The sequence below is a fragment of the Manis javanica genome, chromosome 3 (assembly GCF_040802235.1).
Source record: "Manis javanica isolate MJ-LG chromosome 3, MJ_LKY, whole genome shotgun sequence".
Taxonomy (NCBI): domain Eukaryota; kingdom Metazoa; phylum Chordata; class Mammalia; order Pholidota; family Manidae; genus Manis; species Manis javanica.
In genome coordinates this window covers 153,587,548-153,605,560 of record NC_133158.1, presented here as the reverse complement: position 1 = coordinate 153,605,560, position 18,013 = coordinate 153,587,548, and the positions used below count along the sequence as shown (strand labels likewise).

The 18,013-nt window shown below is 38.1% G+C and overlaps 2 protein-coding genes across 4 annotated transcripts in view; one reads left to right on the top strand and one right to left on the bottom strand.

Annotated features, from left to right (window-relative positions):
• Window positions 1–5,923: 5,923 nt before the first annotated feature.
• SERP1 (stress associated endoplasmic reticulum protein 1) lies at window positions 5,924–9,642 on the bottom strand. The gene is made up of 3 exons (XM_017654872.3): window positions 9,402–9,642; window positions 9,046–9,121; window positions 5,924–7,877 (listed from the first exon to the last, which is right to left on the bottom strand). Exons 1-3 carry the CDS (start codon window positions 9,483–9,485, stop codon window positions 7,837–7,839), a joined length of 201 nt encoding a protein of 66 aa, XP_017510361.1. The 5' UTR covers window positions 9,486–9,642; the 3' UTR covers window positions 5,924–7,836.
• Window positions 9,643–10,137: 495 nt separating this feature from the next.
• The window catches only part of EIF2A (eukaryotic translation initiation factor 2A), a 43,080-nt gene continuing 35,204 nt past the window's right edge, over window positions 10,138–18,013 (top strand). For 2 of the 3 annotated variants that reach the window (XM_037008251.2, XM_073232217.1), the window contains exon 1: window positions 10,162–10,204. In XM_037008251.2, the coding sequence (XP_036864146.2) occupies window positions 10,177–10,204 (28 nt within the window). In that variant the 5' untranslated portion in view covers window positions 10,162–10,176. Of the gene's footprint in view, window positions 10,205–18,013 lie in introns of all 3 variants that reach the window. The other variant, XM_037008252.2, reaches the window with a different exon arrangement.

The window sequence follows — 18,013 nt, the reverse complement described above, 5'->3', positions numbered from 1 at the left end:
CTTACTATTAAGATAGCAATGCTCCCCAAACTGATCTACAGATATGACACATGCCTACCAGAATGCCAGCTGGCTTCTTGTGGAAACTGACAAGCAGACCCTAAAATTCGTACTGAAACTCAAGAGACCCAGAATAGCCAAAAAAAATCTTGAAAAAGAAGAACAAAGTTGGATGACTCATACCTCCTGATTTCAAAACTACTACAAACTAAGCAATAGTAATCAAGACATTGTAGCACTAGCATAGAGCTAGCCATGTAGATCAGTGAAATAGAATTGAAAAATCCAGAAATAATCCCATGTATATATAGTCAATCTAGTTTTTAACACAGATGCCAAAACAATTCAATGGGGAAACAAAAGTCTTTTCAACAAATTAATTCAAAATTAGTCAAAGACCTAAATGTGAGAGCCAAAAATATAAAACTCTTAGTAGAAAATGTAGGGATGAATCTTCATGACCTTTAATTTGGCAATAGATTCTTAGATATGACACCAAAAGCATAAGCAACAAAAGAAATAGATAAACTAGACTTCATCTAAGTTTAAATGGGCAAAAGAGATTATATATTGTGTTCTTACAAAAATAAAATAAAATAAAAATGAGCAAAGGATCTGCATAGATATTTCACCAAAGAAAATATACACACATCCAATAAGTACGTGAAAACCATCAGCCATCAGGGAAATGCAAATCAAAACCACAGTGAGATATGACTTCGTACCCACTAGGATGGCTGGAATCAAAGAGACAATAATAACAAATGTTGACAAGGATCTAAAGAAATCAGAGCCTTCATACACTGTTGAACTGCTGTAGGAATATAAATCAGGGCAGCCCCTTTGGGAAACAATCTGGCAGTTCTCAGAAAAGTTAAGCATAGAGTCATCATTTGACCAAGCACTTCTACTCCTAGGTATATATCCAAGAGTAATGGAAATATACGTCCATCCAAAAACTTGTACACAAGTGTTCATAGCAGCATTATTCATAATAGTCAAATGCAGAAACAACTCAAATCTCTATCAGTTGATGAGTGGATCCACAAAATGTAGTTTATTCATGTAATAGATATTATTCAGCCATAAGAAGGAATGAAGTGTTGATACATGCTACAACATGGATAAAGCCAGTCACAAAATACCACATTAAATGATACCATTTATATGAAATGTCCATAACAGGCAAATAAATAGAGACAGAAAGTAAATGAGTGGTCGCTTTAGATGATAGAGATGGGGGGAATAGTTGAGTGCTCACAGCCAAAAGGTTCTAGGTTTCTTTTTGAGGTGATGAACATGTGATTGTGGTGATGGTTGCTCAACACTGAATATACTAAAAACTGTTAAGTGTACGTTTTAAATGGGTGAATTACATAGCATGTGAATTATATCTCAATGAAGATATTAAAAAAAAAAGAGCAAATCCTGAAAATCAAAGTCCAATGGAACAAGTGAACCTAACTGTGTATCAGGTTCATGATATGACCACAGAGAAAAATTTCAGGTGATTCAAAAGTTGGTAATTTGACTCCATATTACTTATGAAATATTGCCTAAGAACAAAAAGAACTCAGAAAAAATTTTTAATTGTTTAAGTAATCATATTGTTAAAAATAAAATTGGCATTGTGTTTTGAAACTATTGTTTACTTAGTAGGATAAAGCAACTAAGCATTAATGTAAGGAACCAAGACTTTCAATTGAAGAAAAAAGAGCATACAAATATAAAATCAAGAAATAAGTGAAAATCTGTAATGTTACATTTGAATTGTATAAATGTATAAATACCAACAGATCCTAAGAAAGTCCAAGACTTTCTGCCAAGTCAAATCTAGGGCTACCTTTCCCTTCTGTTTTTCAATGAGGAAGGCCCCTCACCCTATGAGAGATCTCTGTTTTTGCAGTTCACAAAGTTAGTGGAGTCTTGTTTGCATAGAGTATTTTTAACTTTTCAAAGAGCTTTTACCATCATTAAGTTTCATAACACTTGGATGAGACTTGAGGGTAAAAGTTTCCTTTTCCTTAGGCAAAGAGTATGAAGCCTGAGAAGTTTGGATATTTAAGGCCACAGAACTTTACTCCAAGCCCTCTTCAACACTTCTCAAAGCCTAATTTGCGTACAAACCACCTGGAGGTCCTGGGAAATGCAAATTTTGATTCAGCACGCCTTGGATGGAGCCCGAGATTTTGCACTCCTAACAAGCTTCCAGGTTACTTGGCAGCTCCCTGGCCCCACTCTGATAAGAGATTAGACCAGTGACACAGGCTGGGTTAAGTGCTGGTCCACTTTCTCTGGGTGTACTAAGCAGTACATTTGGACTTTAACATAATGTTCAGCAAAGGAAAGAGATCTACCTTGAAAATATCCTGATGCTGTTCTCAGTCAAGAAGAAATGACGAATATTTGAGACGATTTTCAATTTCTGTGGCACCTTCCTGCACATAAGCCTTCAGTAATTAAGGCAGATTGTGTACGAGTAACCCAGGTTGGAGCTAGGTGGAAACATGCTTGGATACTCCCAGTGCTTATTTATCTTTATGATTTGGGCTTTGTCAGAAATCATAATGTCTCAACTCCAGATGCATTTGTGCCTTGGAATCTGCAGTTGCTCCTTAGTTGGTGCTCTTTATGTCAGGCAGAGCACATACTCTCGGCACCTTTGTGGTTTATCTGGTCCCCCAGAGCTCCGTGGTGCCAGGAGCTAAGTGCTCTTCCAGAGCTCTCTGTATAGCTGTGGAAGTCTCCTTCACCTAACCTATGGGCTTTAGTTTGGGAACCACACCACCTCCTAAGTGGTAGTCAGTGTGGTGTGGCCCTGCTGTAGGGAATTCCTTTGTGAAAAGAACAGGCTATCCCTTCCAGGGACTGGATCTTGTCTGCAGGGAATGGAGCCATTCTGGGTCTGAAGTCTGGTGTGGAGAAAGGTGTATCTGTGTGACATTTTCTTTGCCCCTGCTTGTGCCCTAGAAATGGGGCTGGGGTCAGAGGGCAGCTGACAATCCACAGGCACCTGCTCTAAACAGCCAATGTGGTTGTTTGACTGTTTCCTCATAACCAGATAGACTGGTGTAGTGAGCTGTCAGCTTTCTTCGTAAAGCACTTTTTTGTTTTCTTAATGACACTTATTATGAATGGTTCTCAAATATGAGCGTGAAGGACAAATACCACTGATGATATATTTCTAAATATATGAAGGCTACCTTGGGAGAGTTTGTTTCAAGGGCAGACTGAATTCTGGTGCTGAGCTAGGCTATTAACTAGAGGTTGCTAGAATTGGAAGTAAGTGAGATGACTTATATCAGGGGTACATGACTTTACAAGACATGGTCTTACTTTAAAGATTATTCTGATGTGACAGGGCATTTGTTTTCACTTTATCACTCAACTAAAATGTTGTGCTCCTCCTGTGCATGTACTTTCATACTAGCCTCAGATGTGAGAGTAGATAAGAAAGAAATGGTACTTGTTCTTGAGGGTTCCATATCCCAACTCAGTAAGAAACAGAACTAAAAAAAATTAACATGTCAAGAAAATATTCTAATTGGTGCTGAGTCATCAATCCCAGAGTATTTGACTCCCATGGCAAAAGAAAACTTCAGAGGAGGTGAATTTTAAGCTAGATTTTGAAGGATGGGTAGTATCATCATGTAGGTAAAAGAGCAAAAACATTTAAAAACACAGGGCATCTGAAAAAATGAAAGTAGTATCTGTGGGCTAGAACACGTCTATGGGGGAAAGCTGTCGGGGGACAAGGCTGGAAAGGTAAGTTTGGCCATGTTGTGAAGTGTCCTAAAAATCAAAGCTAAAGAGTTTTTATCGCAATGGCAGTGGGAAGTCATTAAAATCTAGTAAATCTTCAGATTTTGTCTTCTTGGAACACCTTGGGGTTTCATGAGATTAGTATTTAATATTGGAAAATAAAAGGAGGCATTCCTAAAGAATTGTCATTCCTTGGCACTCAACATCCTAAAGAGCCAGTTTGGTCATCCCAAGACCAGTTTTCTAATCCTTGCTCTGCTAATGGTTCATTCATGATGGAAGATAACTTCTCTAGGCTCTAATTTCCTCAAGGGTAAAATAAAGGGGCTAAACAAGATCAGTTTAAAGTGCCTTCTAGCTGTAAAATCGATTACTCTCATTCTTCTGTTTGACTTCCTCAGTGAGAAAAGAAAAACCTGTTAACCCATTAAATGATACTGAAATCAGTTTTAACTTTTAAATTTGCAGATTTGTTCTGTTTGCATCCCAAAGTAGAAATTTTCACATTAAAGCCACACATGGTTTATTCATTGAACCTTTGTTATGAGAAGTATCTATGGAGGGCACATGACTACTGGACTACCAAATAATTATCCTCAACATCACAGATGAAAAAATTTTAAAAGTACAGCACAAAACTTTTAAAAAATATGCTCTTGAATGTTACAGTGGGTAACATTACTGATTTGGCCTTTTAATTTTTGTTCTGTACAGGAAATGCTAACAGTAAATTTGTCACTTAAAATTCATTTTCAAAACAAATTGCACCCATAAAAGAGCAAGTTTTTGGGGGAAAACAAAATTTCAGAGCTTTTATAAAAGCAGAAGTGGAGAACTCTGAAAACAGAAGTGTTCTGTGTGGACGGTTTGCAATTATGCCTAGTTTCTATAGGGTACCGTCAGTCAGGAAACTTGATTCTAGCTTCTGCTCCCCCTCAACTAGCTGAGAGCAGACATCACTTATCTGGTTTTACTTCACTTTGAAAGATCACTCTTATGGTCCTTACCGTTTTATTGTCCTCCCCCACCAATTACTGCACTGATACTTGAGTGCTGCAACTCTTTTCACAGCTCTAACTCCTCATCTGGAACATATTTATTGAATACATGAGTTCACCTGTAAATTGTGGCAGTTGGGCTGAATTTCCCATGTCCTTCCTACCTTTATGTGATTCTGTGGTATGTATGAATTTACCTTGCATGATCTAAGCCCAGACAGTTTAATTTTCCCCTTCAGCTTATTTTTTATTCTTTTATTGCTCACTAGTACTTTAGTACATTTTTGTCCTAATTCAACTTGAAGATAAAGCAGTACAAGCAGCTAGAGTGGGACTAAGTTTAGATAGGAAAGGATTCTATTACGGAGTGAGAAGAATTTGCTGTTGAACCTGAGTCCTACCTCTTAAAGTTATGGTTTGCATCTAAAGCACCTAAATAAAACAACTAAAAAGGTAGGTAAAGGCAAAACAAACCAGAATGGTTTCTAAATGGAAAACATGTTTTAAATTTCAGATACTAAAGCACAAAATTTTGATGACTGAAGAGCATAACCCAGCGTTACATGGTAGTTCTTTGTGCCAACAAAACTCTGGTAACCTCAGTGTGAAGAGCCAGAGCCTTGCAGTTGAGTTTTACTTTTTAAGTAAGTCAAAGACCATTACAACCCACTGTTACAATGAATCTTTACTTATTTTGGTAGGTCACTCAATAATTTTGAGCAACATTATACACAAACCAACAAAGTGAAATCACTGACAACTCCTTGAAATGTTATAGCTAAATTCAGAGTGACTGGATAATGCTGACAAACCCCAGTAAAGTGTTTATTTGCTTACTGTGCTCAAGATTCTAATCTTCTAACGTCATGTATGACGTAAAAACTGGGAAACGGAGACTAAAAGAACTCCTTTTTTCTTGAACCACACTCAGAAAATAATGAGATGAGGGTAAATCCTAGGTGACGTATTTAATTCATTGTGCCTTTTATGTTTTTCTTGCTACTCATTTCCAGTTATAAACCTTGTAACTGTATATCTGGGTACTTTTTCTTTTAACTCAAACACAACAAAATACTAGGCATTCTTTAAAACCATTTTCTATTAACTTTCAAAAGTACACTCAGATAAGAACTCTGTAAAATCATTTTCTTTTAGAAGGCATCAAACATTCAGGGAACTTTATTTTTAAAGAACAAATCAAGTAAAAGACATAACTTTCATTGACCCAAACATGCATAATCCATCCTTAATATAAAATGTGCTCAATTGGTAAATTACACATGAATTACAAAGGGAATGCAACTTTACATACGTAAAGCAATTGCTAGCTATAGTAACTTAACAGTCAAATTAAGACTTGCACATTAAAAAAAAAATCTTAAAGCCAGTTATCTATAGTAAACCAAAGGAAATTCTGACATGGAATGGTTTGACTCAAAGAAAATAAGGCACCAGCTATGAATTTAAACAATAACTTCCATTTTAAAAGTTACAATAAAATAGAATTAGCCAAGACACTTGTTTCAGAGGGAAACAAGTACAAGGGGTTGATATATACCGGGTGAGAAAAGCAGGTAACAATGCAGATAAAATCTTGGCGGCCCAAGGTTAGTTGTTTCCTTTCCTCTTCCATAGCTGTCAGGTTCCCAAACGTCCTTAACTACTCCTCCCCTTCACTTTCGTACTTAGGGGTATCAAAAGCGCTGAGGTTCACACTCTGTATCGCCTAGGTAAGACTTCCCTTCCGTTCCTCTGAGTACAGCTTCTTTTGAGATATCCTGAGGCAACTAACAGAGAAAACAAACAGCTTTCTTTCTAATTCATTAATATTAAACACCTCTTAGGCTTTTTTCAAGTTATGGCTAAGTACTTAAGTAGCTGATGCTTCCACTTTTCAACAGTACCAGAAGACCCAAAACCTGCCTTATTACTCACCCTTACCATTAATAAAGCTTGATCAATCATAACCTATAAAATCAAACAAAGGGAAGACTATAAAGACTGATCCTTATCAGTAAATCCATTTAATTCCAGACCACTTAATCTGATGTACCTAGTACTCTAACAGAAGTCTAATCATAACTAGACAATTATTTCCAAACTAAGTATAACCTTTTTAATCGATGTGACTTTTTGATATTAAAAGTGCTACTAACATGCTACGATGTCTTATGGCACATTGGACTCAACAATATGTCCTGATGAGACATCAATTTTTAGTAATATTTTCCCCTAACATGTTGTCTAGCATAGACCATTTTGATATATTAAAGTAATTCTGGTTAAATCAATGGTGACATAAACAAACCTTCCCTGACTTTACTCCACCACGGTAGCTTTTAGTGAAGCTGAAGTGACTTAAGTTACAAAATGCTCAACCACGTTTTCTGTGGCATCTTAGGTTAGTATATATTCACTCATGCAAAATCCAAGGTAGTGTAATAGAAATAATAGTTAAAAAAGACATGGTGGCTATAAGAATCTGTTTATATGAGGCATTTAGAAGCTTTTAAAAAAATTTTTAGGTGCTAGAGATTGTGGGAAAAATAGGCTAATTCTGTAGCCATTTCATTTATGAGTACTTTATTACAGGACAGTTACATGACCCTATATGGGAGTGTGCTTTTCATCTGAGATATTTTAATAAAGTGCCTAGCTATAAAAAAAACCATAAAGATTCCAAATTTTAAATTAAGCTAATTGCATTTACATATTAGGATTAATACTAGACCTTGCCCACACAGATTTAATCTAATTACACCATATACTGTTTCAATGACCACATTTAAAAAAAAATACTCTTTACTGACTAAATAAGTAGGGTCTACTACTGTAGCTTAACAATCAAACTTTATTGCTTTATTCATGTGGTGCTTTTGCAAGGCACTGTGGTATGGACTAGAAAACTTGGAATGACTTGTGAAGAAACCTTGGAATGACACATGAAGGATGATATGAAAAGTCATTCTGAGGCAGGATGCTTTACTGAATTGTTTTTAACCAGGGTTATCAAACATCAGGAATGAGTTCAAGTTAAAATTCACAGGTGAATGGAAACATCTTAAGGTCAGTCACTTCACATGCCCATCCTGATACTTTGAATAATCTGGAAAATTGCTGTAAAGAGAAATAGCAAATATTAAAATATGCTTTGAATAACATAGGTCTCGCATCTGACAAGTATGTATTGGTAGCTCAAGAATCCAACAGTACCCTTACAATCACTTGCAAATGCTATGTAACCTCATTGTAGTAAGAAGTGAAGACAGGCCTACCTTAATAAAACAAATGTCTGTAAGTTATTTTTTTAAATCTCAGCTTCTCTAAATCTTTTATCTTAATGCCCAGTTTGCAAATAAACAATCATTTTAGAAAAGGTCTTAGAGCACCAAACAGGTTTTTCTAGCATAGAATTATTTTGGCTTATCCCCTAAATATTAAGTGTCCTTTCAAGGCCTGTCCTATCATATAGACATATTTCCTTATTTTCACAAAGCTGAAATTCAATAATCTTTAGGTTATATAAATTGCTTGGCTCTTGGCCATTTATCAAGAAAGCTACCAATTTTAAGTTTAGGAGACAGGCAAAGTGAAATGTTTGAAAAAAAACCTCAGTAACTTTGTCAGAATGTAGAGAACAGAAATACGTCCTTTACTATCAACATTTTGCATATTAACATAATAAATGAAGAGAAAACAAGACATTCTGTAATCCATCTGTAGAAGTAAGGGTCTGTTACTCTAACAGCAGGCTGCCCTGATAACAAATTTTTCCAACCATATGTCAAACGTTTATTTAATAATCTAAAAACAACTGTCTCACACATTAGGTTGGCAATCAGGTATGTTTCCTCCATAGTGAATTGATTCTTTGCACTAGCTTTACTTCGTAAAATATGCCCAATTTGACATAAAGACATTAGATTATGGAATATGTTAAATTCGAACACCAGTAAGTGTACAGGATACTCATAAGCTTTTTTGCAAAGGTATTGATAATGGGGTTGCAAGACATTCTAAATTCTTTTTTGGCCAGATTTTCTTCTAACTTGACCATTATTAAGGACCTGACCTCTTTTTCTTATCTCCTGTGCACAAATCAAGCTGGGCGAAGTTTCTGGAGCACCACCCTCTGTGCGAATGTGGGACAAATAATTTGCTTCCGATGAAATAGAACCATGCGGAGCTACCAGCAGGTGAGTTGAGAACTACGTGGGTAGGATTCACCACTTACGGTCACCACGTCATCCCACACTCTACCCGATGGTAACCCCCAAACACTTACCAGAACCACAGACAACAAAAATGAAGAGAGCCAATAACCAGGGTCCTACAGACGCCTTCTCTTCGGGGGCATTTCTCTGCAAAAAGGAAAATTTACCGTTTCAAGAGCAAACACCCTCTCCGACCCCGGCCCCTCACAGCCTGCACACCCCAGGCCGCCGGGTCACCTCACCTCACAGCTAGCTCCTCTCAGTTTCCGAGCGGCCAAGCTCCGGCACCCACCGCCCCCGGCCCCGCCACTCGGCATGCCGGTCGCAGCCTCGGGCTCCCCCAGTCCACCTGGTTTGGGAAGACGCGGCCGTAGGGCACGGGCCTCGGCCCCGGCTGGGAAACGTGGGGGTCGCTTGCTCTCCTTACCGAGGTCTTGGCGACGTTGCCGCGCTGGGTGATGTTTTTGCTGTGCTTCTCGTTGGCCATACGAATTCGCTGCTTGGCGACCATCTTCGCGGCGCCACCACCTGCCCCAGCCACCCCTCGGACTCGCTCGCCGGCCTCCCCTCAGGCCGTTGCGACGCTCCGCTCCCGGTGCCGAGCCGCCGGAGCGAGGATCAGGTGGGGCGCTAGCTCCGGCCGCTGGGCCTGGGCGCGGCAAGTGCGGGGCTGAACGCTAGCGGGGCGCGGGCCGCCGACTGACTGACGCCGCCGGACCGACCGGCCGAGTGAAACGGGCGCGCGATAGGAGCACAGCGGGCTGCCGGAATATTCTCGTGCCGCCGCCGCTCTGGCCGCCGCCGGGAGCGTGGAGTAAAAGAGGAAGGAAACGCAACCGAACAACCGGACCGTGCAGCCCGTCGCCTCGACTATTCGGGGTTCGACTGCCAACGTCAGCACTGGGCGGACTCCGCCCCGCGGAAGTGTAAGCTCCGCCTGCCGAGGCAGCACAGGGAGCGCGAAGGCGGGCGCACGAGACTTAGCCCAGCGCCACCACGCTCTGTATAGTATAGCCCCAGAGCTACGCGTGCGCGCTCGGTCTCCTTTCCTCAGCTCTCTCTCACCGGAAATGAATTGGCCCCGAGGCAGGTGTCCCGGAAACACCCATTCGCCGTCTCCACGCCTGAGTAGACGTGTAGGGGCCGGGTTTGATCCTCGTGAACTCTGACCCAAGCACATGGGTTTCTTTTTCCGGGCCAAGATGGCGCCGTCCGCGCCGCTTCTGACGGGTGAGTCCTGAACCGGCAAGAAACTGTTTTTCAAGAGCGATTTTCTATTGTGTGTATGCCTTTGGGGACTACCCGAGAAGCTCTGGGGTCTGATCAGCTGTTTCGTGTGGACTTGGGAGAGCCAGAGGGCGTTTTGTGTTTTTGGCGTTGGCGTGGCAATCGGAAGTGAGGCCCCCGCCTCTTGGCTGCAGCATTCCCCTTCCCTTTGGCCCATCCATCATTCTTCCCTGTCGCTTCAAGTTCTACAGGCATAGAGGAAGGGGGATAAGAACAGAAAGTGCTAGTTGAATTTGTTACCCTGGGTCTGCAGTATTGGTGTTACATGAATCCTTATGTGATGATAGACCTTGTTTGTAGTGTGAAGTCATCTAGGTCCATAATAAAGCAAAAATATAAACACATGACTCAGTCCACTGGAATAACGACACACATTAAATAAGTACACCTGAATTTAAGTATACCAAATTCTGTATCCATTGCTTTAATGAAATTTGTAGCAATAAATGGAGAAAGTGCAGATGTGGTAGTGTAGTGTAAGTTTCAAATGTTTAAAGGGTTCTGGGGTGGTAGCTGTGAACATTATAGAGATAGTCTAGCAACGTTTGTTGAAATGGTAATGAGCACTTCAGAATTAGAACATTAGAGGTTTCCTGAGATTTTGAAGCTGAGGCAAAGTTTATAATGCTGGAGAAGATAATAAACTTAGTGTTGCACTATGTTGGGAAAGCTTCTGGACTCGGTTAATGGCTGGGAGTCTCATATAAGGGTATTAAGTAAGGAATAGGGAGTTGGGAAGGAAAAAAATTGGCTTTGAGAAAGTCATCGTTAACTTAGTAACTTACATAGAAGGAAAAAGAAGTCAATAGAAAAGTTGTCTACTTTGAGGAATGGAGTTATTTCTCCTGAGGTTTGAAAGAAACCTTGAAAAGCTGTTGCGCTTTTTGCCGTCGTACATTTTAAGATCGTTGTTATTGAGCACCGTGCCCACTCATACCCAGTCTGGCTACCACACTTTATTTCATTCATCAAACATTTATCAAGTACCAACTAATTTGTTAGATAATATGCCAGGTAGATACTGTTCAAAAGGCATAATTACATAATTAAATGATTTTTTTCCTTTAGCTTCATAAAGGTAGCTCGTATATTATTTGTAATTTTGGAATACCAAATGTTTATTAGAACTCTGATAAAATTACTACATTTCAAAATCTGATAAATTTTCTCCCCTTTTAAAATTTACCCGAAGAAAACAAAATCTCTGATTTGAAATGATATATGCACCCCTATGTTTATTGCCACATTGTTTACGATTGCCAAGATATGGAAGCAACCTAAGTGTCCATCAATAGAAGAACGGACAAAGAAGATGTACTACATATACACAGTGGAATATTATTCAGCCATTAAAAAAATCCTGCCATTTGTGACAACATGGTTGGATCTAGAGGGTATTATGCTTAGTAAAATAAGCCAGGTGGAGAAAGACAAAATACCATATGATTTCACTTATTTGTGGAATCTAAAGACAAAGCAAAACAGCAGTAGACTCATAGACACAGAGAAGTGACTACTGGTTACCATGGGGTAGGGTTTGGGGTGGGTGGGTAACTCCTCACTTGCTTACAGGGTAAATTTCACCCTGTTTAGCATAGCATTTATAATCTCTTTGACTAGTTTTAACATTCATTTATTTATTTGCCATCTATCCTATTTTGCACTCCCATCAATACTGAACTGCTTATAAACCCTTGAACAAACTATTTCTTCAGTCTAGGGCTATCCTGTTCCTTTTAATTTGACTAACTGTTCATCTTTTAAAATTCATTTCAGACATCATTACTTTGTGAAGCCTTTTCTTACTCTTCCCAGATAGTCAATTCCCCAGGCTATTTCTGTACCTCATATATACTTGAATTTTTTTCACTTATCACATAGGATAATTATCTAGTTGTTTAAATGCTTTTCATCCCTGTAGTCTGAACTCCTTAATAGCAGAGGCAGAGTCACTCATCCCTATTTTCTCAGTGCCAAGTACAATGCTTGGTAAACAGTAGACACTAACTTTGTAAAGGAGGAATAAACTAATGAAGGGTGTCCACTTCATTTATAGTAAAATTAACCAAGACAGACAATTTTCTTATGATGCTTAAAATCAAGGACTTTGTAAGAGCTTAGAGGTTTTCTTCTCTACTCCTTGTATTCTCACATTCATAAAGGCCCAGGGAGACTAAGTGGTCAGATTCATGTTGCAAATTGGCAGAGTCAGGATTATATTCATTCATTTAACTCTGTGGCCCATTTTTCTTTCAGTAAATGGTTAATTTTTTAAACTGATTAATCTTTTAAACATTCTTGGCATAGGTATTTTAATCAACAATAGATTCAGTTATTTCTAAAATATTTTTTTTAACTTAGACTCATGGAATTTGGGAGTTGAAATAATTTGGAGACATCCAGTAAATTTTTTTTTTTATTAAAGTGTCATTGATATACAATCTTACATTGGTTTCAAATATACAACACAGTGGTTTAACAGTTACCCATATTATTAAATCCTCACCCCCACTAGCACAGTTACTATCTGTCAACATAGATGTTACAGAATCATTGGCTATATTCTCCATGTTGTACTACTCTCCCCATGACTAACTTATATAATGGATTGAGGATTTTTGTGCTCCTTTACCCACTCACCCTTCCTACCCCATGGTAACCAGTAGTCACTTCTCTGTGTCTATGAGTCTACTGCTGTTTTGTTCATTCTGTTTTGCTTTGTTTTTAGATTCCACAAATAAGTGAAATCATGGTGTTTGTCTTTCTTCACCTGGCTTATTTCACTGAGCATAATACCCTCTAGATCCAACCATGTTGTTACAAATGGCAGGATTTTTTCAATTGCTGAATAATATTCAGTTGTGTATATGTACCACATCTTCTTTATCCATTCATCTATATATGATCTATTGATGGCAGTAAACCTAGGGGTGCATAATATATCTTTTTAAATCAGGGATTTTGTTTTCTTCAGGTAAATTCCTAGAAGTGTAATTACTGGATCAAATGTTACTTTTTTTATTTTTTTGAGGAACCTCCATCCTGCTTTCCACAGTGATTTTACCAATTTACATTCCCACCAGCAGTGTAGAAGTGTTCTTGTTTCTGCATATCCTCGCCAACACTTGTTATTTCTTTTCTTTTGAATATCCAATAAATTTTATTACTCATAACTTTTAATTGAAAACAACAAAAAGCCAAAGCAGGTGAAAAAGGAATTTTCTTAGAACTCATGTAACTTTAAAGCTTCAATACTGCTACATCCAGGTACTCACATGACTCCCAAATGTTTTTCATCATCCCTAGGCTTTTGCTTTCTTCTCATTTAAATTCATCCAGGCTAACATTCTACATGAGAATTCCAGGTTTATATCAGCCACAGAGAAAAGAGCATGTTTTTGTCTCAAAGCTGCTGTTGTGGGCTTGGCTCTTGCTCGTCCTGAATTAGTCAATTTTTAGTTAGATCACCAGGACCAAATTATACTCTCACACCCAAGGGATATTAGTCTCCAAACAAAGTGGGCCTGGGTGCCAGGCATGTAAAATACAGCGGCCCTTACATAAAACCCATATTGCTTAATCAGCTTATCTAGTTGAGACCACTGAGATTATTCAAAATTGAATCATTTTCCTCAATTGATAATGTACTTCAGTGGAAAAAAGTATCTTAATGATTACTATGTACTAGGCATAGGACCCTTGGTTGTAAGCCCAGTAGTTTTCTCATAATAACTCAGACCTAAAGCATTAAATGATATATGCATACCTAGAAGGGCTAGTAAGTTTTAAAAGATGGTTAGGCACAATATTTAATGTAATTACTTTTTCTAAACAGTTATTCTTTTGGAAACTCCATTAATTTTTTTGCTTTAATGAAAAGACCTGTTTGCATTCTAGATTTTTCTTTCTAGTAGATGGTATTTCTAGATCTCCTGTAATCAAAGGAGAGAATCATTAAAAACAAGGAACCATCAAGTCTGAATACTTGATAATATTATCTCCACATTCTATTTCACTGTTTCATATTCAGTCACTTCTAATTAAATTGATTCCTCATTGGAAGGTCTTATGTAGAAAAAATTGTTTCCATTACTGAAAAGAGTTTGTTTTGAGTCTATATTATTTTTGCTTTTTATTGTAGTACAGTGTAATATAATGGTCCTGATTTTGTGCTTCTAGTAAACTGTTTATCCATTTACTCAGATTTGTATAAGAAGTTGCTGAAACTGATTAACTTCAGTAAAGTATCTTAGTGGTCCCAGAATGTCTTAATGGCACTTTCTCATAGTTTTGCTCCTATGTAGGAAGGTGTGAAATAACATATTTCTTTTAAAAAGTCATTTGTATGTATCAACAAAACTGTAATGACTCAATATAATTTTATAATGAATTCAATTGATAATTAATTTCCCTAAAATAGACATACCTATAAAAATACATCATATACAAAGGAGGTTGTCTGATTTAACGGGGTCCAACAGTATCATCAGTCTTTAAAGTTGCTTGATGTGTACTTTTTGTCTCATGGAATATGTTTTTACCATAGTACAAAAATCTTGGTCTATACAATTTTTTTATTTTAATTTGACACTTTTGTACAGTGTTAAGTAATTCTTGAGAAGTGTTGAAAAACTTAATTGTTTTCATTTCTTGCCATGTTGTGAACAAAGCATTACCAAAAATGATGGGCTTTTTTTTTTTTTTTTGAGAGGGCATCTCTCATATTTATTGATAAAATGGTTGTTAATAACAATAAAATTCTGTATAGGGGGGTCAATGCTCAATGCACAATCATTAATCCATCTCAAGCCTAATTCTCGTCAGTCTCCAATCTTCTGAAGCATGACGAACAAGTCTTACATGGTGAACAAATTCTTACATAGTGAATAAGTTCTTACATGGTGAACAGTACAAGGGCATTCATCACAGAAACTTTCGGTTTTGATCACGCATTATGAATTGTGAACCATCAGGTCAAATATGAATATTCGTTTGATTTTTATACTTGATTTATATGTGGATCCCACATTTCTCCCTTTATTATAATTAATAAAATGCTGAAGTGGTAGGTAGATGCAAGATAAAGGTAGAAAACATAGTTTAGTGTTGTAAGAGAGCAATTGTAGATGATCAGGTGTGTGCCTGTAGACTATGTGTTAATCCAAGCTAGACAAGGGCATTAAAACATCCACAGATGCAGAAGATTTCTCTCAAAACAGGGAGGGTGAGGTTATAAGCCTCACCACTGTTGATCCCCAATTTCTCACCTGATGGCCCCCCTGCGACTGTGCATGTCTTAGGTTGTTCCTCCCTTGAGGAATCTTACCCGTCTCTGGCTAACCAGTCATCTTCTGGGGCCATACAGGGAGATGTAAAGTTGGTAAGTGCGAGAGAAGCCATATTGTTTGAAAAGGTTAGCTTTTTACTTCTTTGCAGATTTATGCCCTGTGGCTTCTATGCCCAGCACTTGTCTCGAGGTATCTATACCACCTGGAGGAATTATGATGCTCGGTAAATTCGATATGAGGCATGAATTCTATTTAAGGGTTGTAATTAGGAAGGAAGAAGAAAAGCTATAGAGGTAGCATATGGAAGAAAACATGGGAGGATTGATTATTTCATTGACATATCTTCTTGTAGAGTACCTTAAGCATGTATAGGTTTTAAACTAACTAACTAACTTGTGCACACATATTAACATAATACGAATACGATATAAACTAAGCAAATCTATAATTACCAGCCATCTCCAGTGAAGCCAAGAAAACCAGTTAGGCACCCTAGGCATTTGTGAGAATTTGTCTATGATATGATGGATATTGTCCAACTGTACTTGAACAGTCTGAGAGAAATCAGACAAATTAAAGCAACCCATTTCTGGGATCTGTTCATATCCCATATGTTCTTTTAACCGTAGATAGTCTATGGTCGTAAGATTTTGGAGCGCTACAACTTGCACCCCTCCCAACTCCTGGTTTGAGTTCCAACAGTACAGATCCACTCAATTCGTTGTCTCACTGTATGCACATGCCAGCCTAGACATCTCCCTCCTCATTCCAGTGGCAAGTCCAGGAAATGGTGGGATGGACGCAGCCACAACCGCAGCATCGCCCGGATCCCTGTGGAGGCTTTTTGTTGATCATCCCCCGGCACTAGTCCTCCAGAGAGTGCTGATGCCGGAAGCTCCTCCTCATATCGTATCTTAGTTCATTTTCTGGGTATCCAAGCTAGGCCTTGATCTTCTGCATAGAAATAAACAGACCCTTTGCCCACACTTTGACATGCCCTGTATACCACTGTGTAGAACTCATTGGAGGTCAGCACACAGGAACTGCTTTTTTTTTTTTTAATATTTTATTTTTTTATTAAGAGAAAGGACTATTATCAGGAAAGAGTACCTCCATAGCCGATCATCTGACACCCTCTAAGTGATCAAAATTAAGGAAATTTAAAGCATGCGTTAATCTTTGATTTACCAAAAGTTTTATCCTATCAAGGAGTAATCCCCCTTTTCTTTCTTTCTTTCTTTCTTTTTTTTTTAAATCTTAAATCTACACTTACATGAAGAATACTGTTTACTATGCTCTCCCCTATACCAAGTCCCCCCTAAAAACCACATTACAGTCATGTTCATCAGCATAGCAAAATGTTGTAGAATCACTACTTGTTCTCTCTGTGTTGTACAGCCCTCCCTCCCCTTTCTCCTTCCCCCCTCATGCATGCTAATCTTAATATCCCCTTTCTTCTCCCCCACCCCTTATCCCTCCCTGCCCACCCATCCTCCCCAGTTCCTTTACCTTTGGTACCTGTTAGTCCATTTTTGGATTCTGTAATTCCGCTGCTGTTTTGTTCCTTCAGTTTTTCCTTTGTTCTTATACTCCTCAGATGAGTGAAATCATTTGGTATTTCTCTTTCTCCGCTTGGCTTATTTCACTGAGCATAATACTCTCCAGCTCCAATGATGGGCTTTTTAAAAAAATTATTTTAATTTGATATAATTTAAGACTTAAAAGAAGTTGCAAAAACAGTAGAGTTGCCTTGATCAACAATACTTCAATAAAATAAGTTAAAGTAAAAATAAAGTCAAGTAGCTAAGAGGCAAAAAAGGAAAGAAAGACAAAGAAACTTCCCATGTACCCTTCACATGGCTTTCCCCTCTGATATTATCTTATATAATTATAGTACATTATCAAGACCAGGACACTGACATGGGTATAGTTGTATTTACTAAGCTACAGTCCTTATTTGGATTTCACCACTTTGTGTGTGTGTGTATATGGTATTAAGGAATTTTATCACATGTAAATTCATGTAACTACCACTGTCAGAATATAAAACTGCTCCATCACCACAACGGAGATGTTACCCTTAGCCAGACCCCTCGTTTCAGCTCTAACCTTTGGCAACCACTGATGTGTCCTTTATCATGATAATTTTGTCATTTCAGAAGTGTGATATAAATGGAATTATAGGTTCTGTAACCTTTGGATTTTTGTTTTAAAAGTGTTCTGTTATTCAGAATGTGAATGTGTGCATGTTGAAAAGTAGTTTATTAGTTTGACTTAACATTTTTGTTTCTCCAGAAACATCCTAAAATCAGGAATTGAAAACCATGTAATGCTGAATGCCACCTGAGCAGGAAAGACTTAAAGCTTTCCACACTGGCTTTTCTGTCAAGTGTTGCCTTCTAAGATTTTGGGTTAATAATCTGCATGAAAAGGGTGTGTTTCCCCCTTACCCCCACTCTTGTCT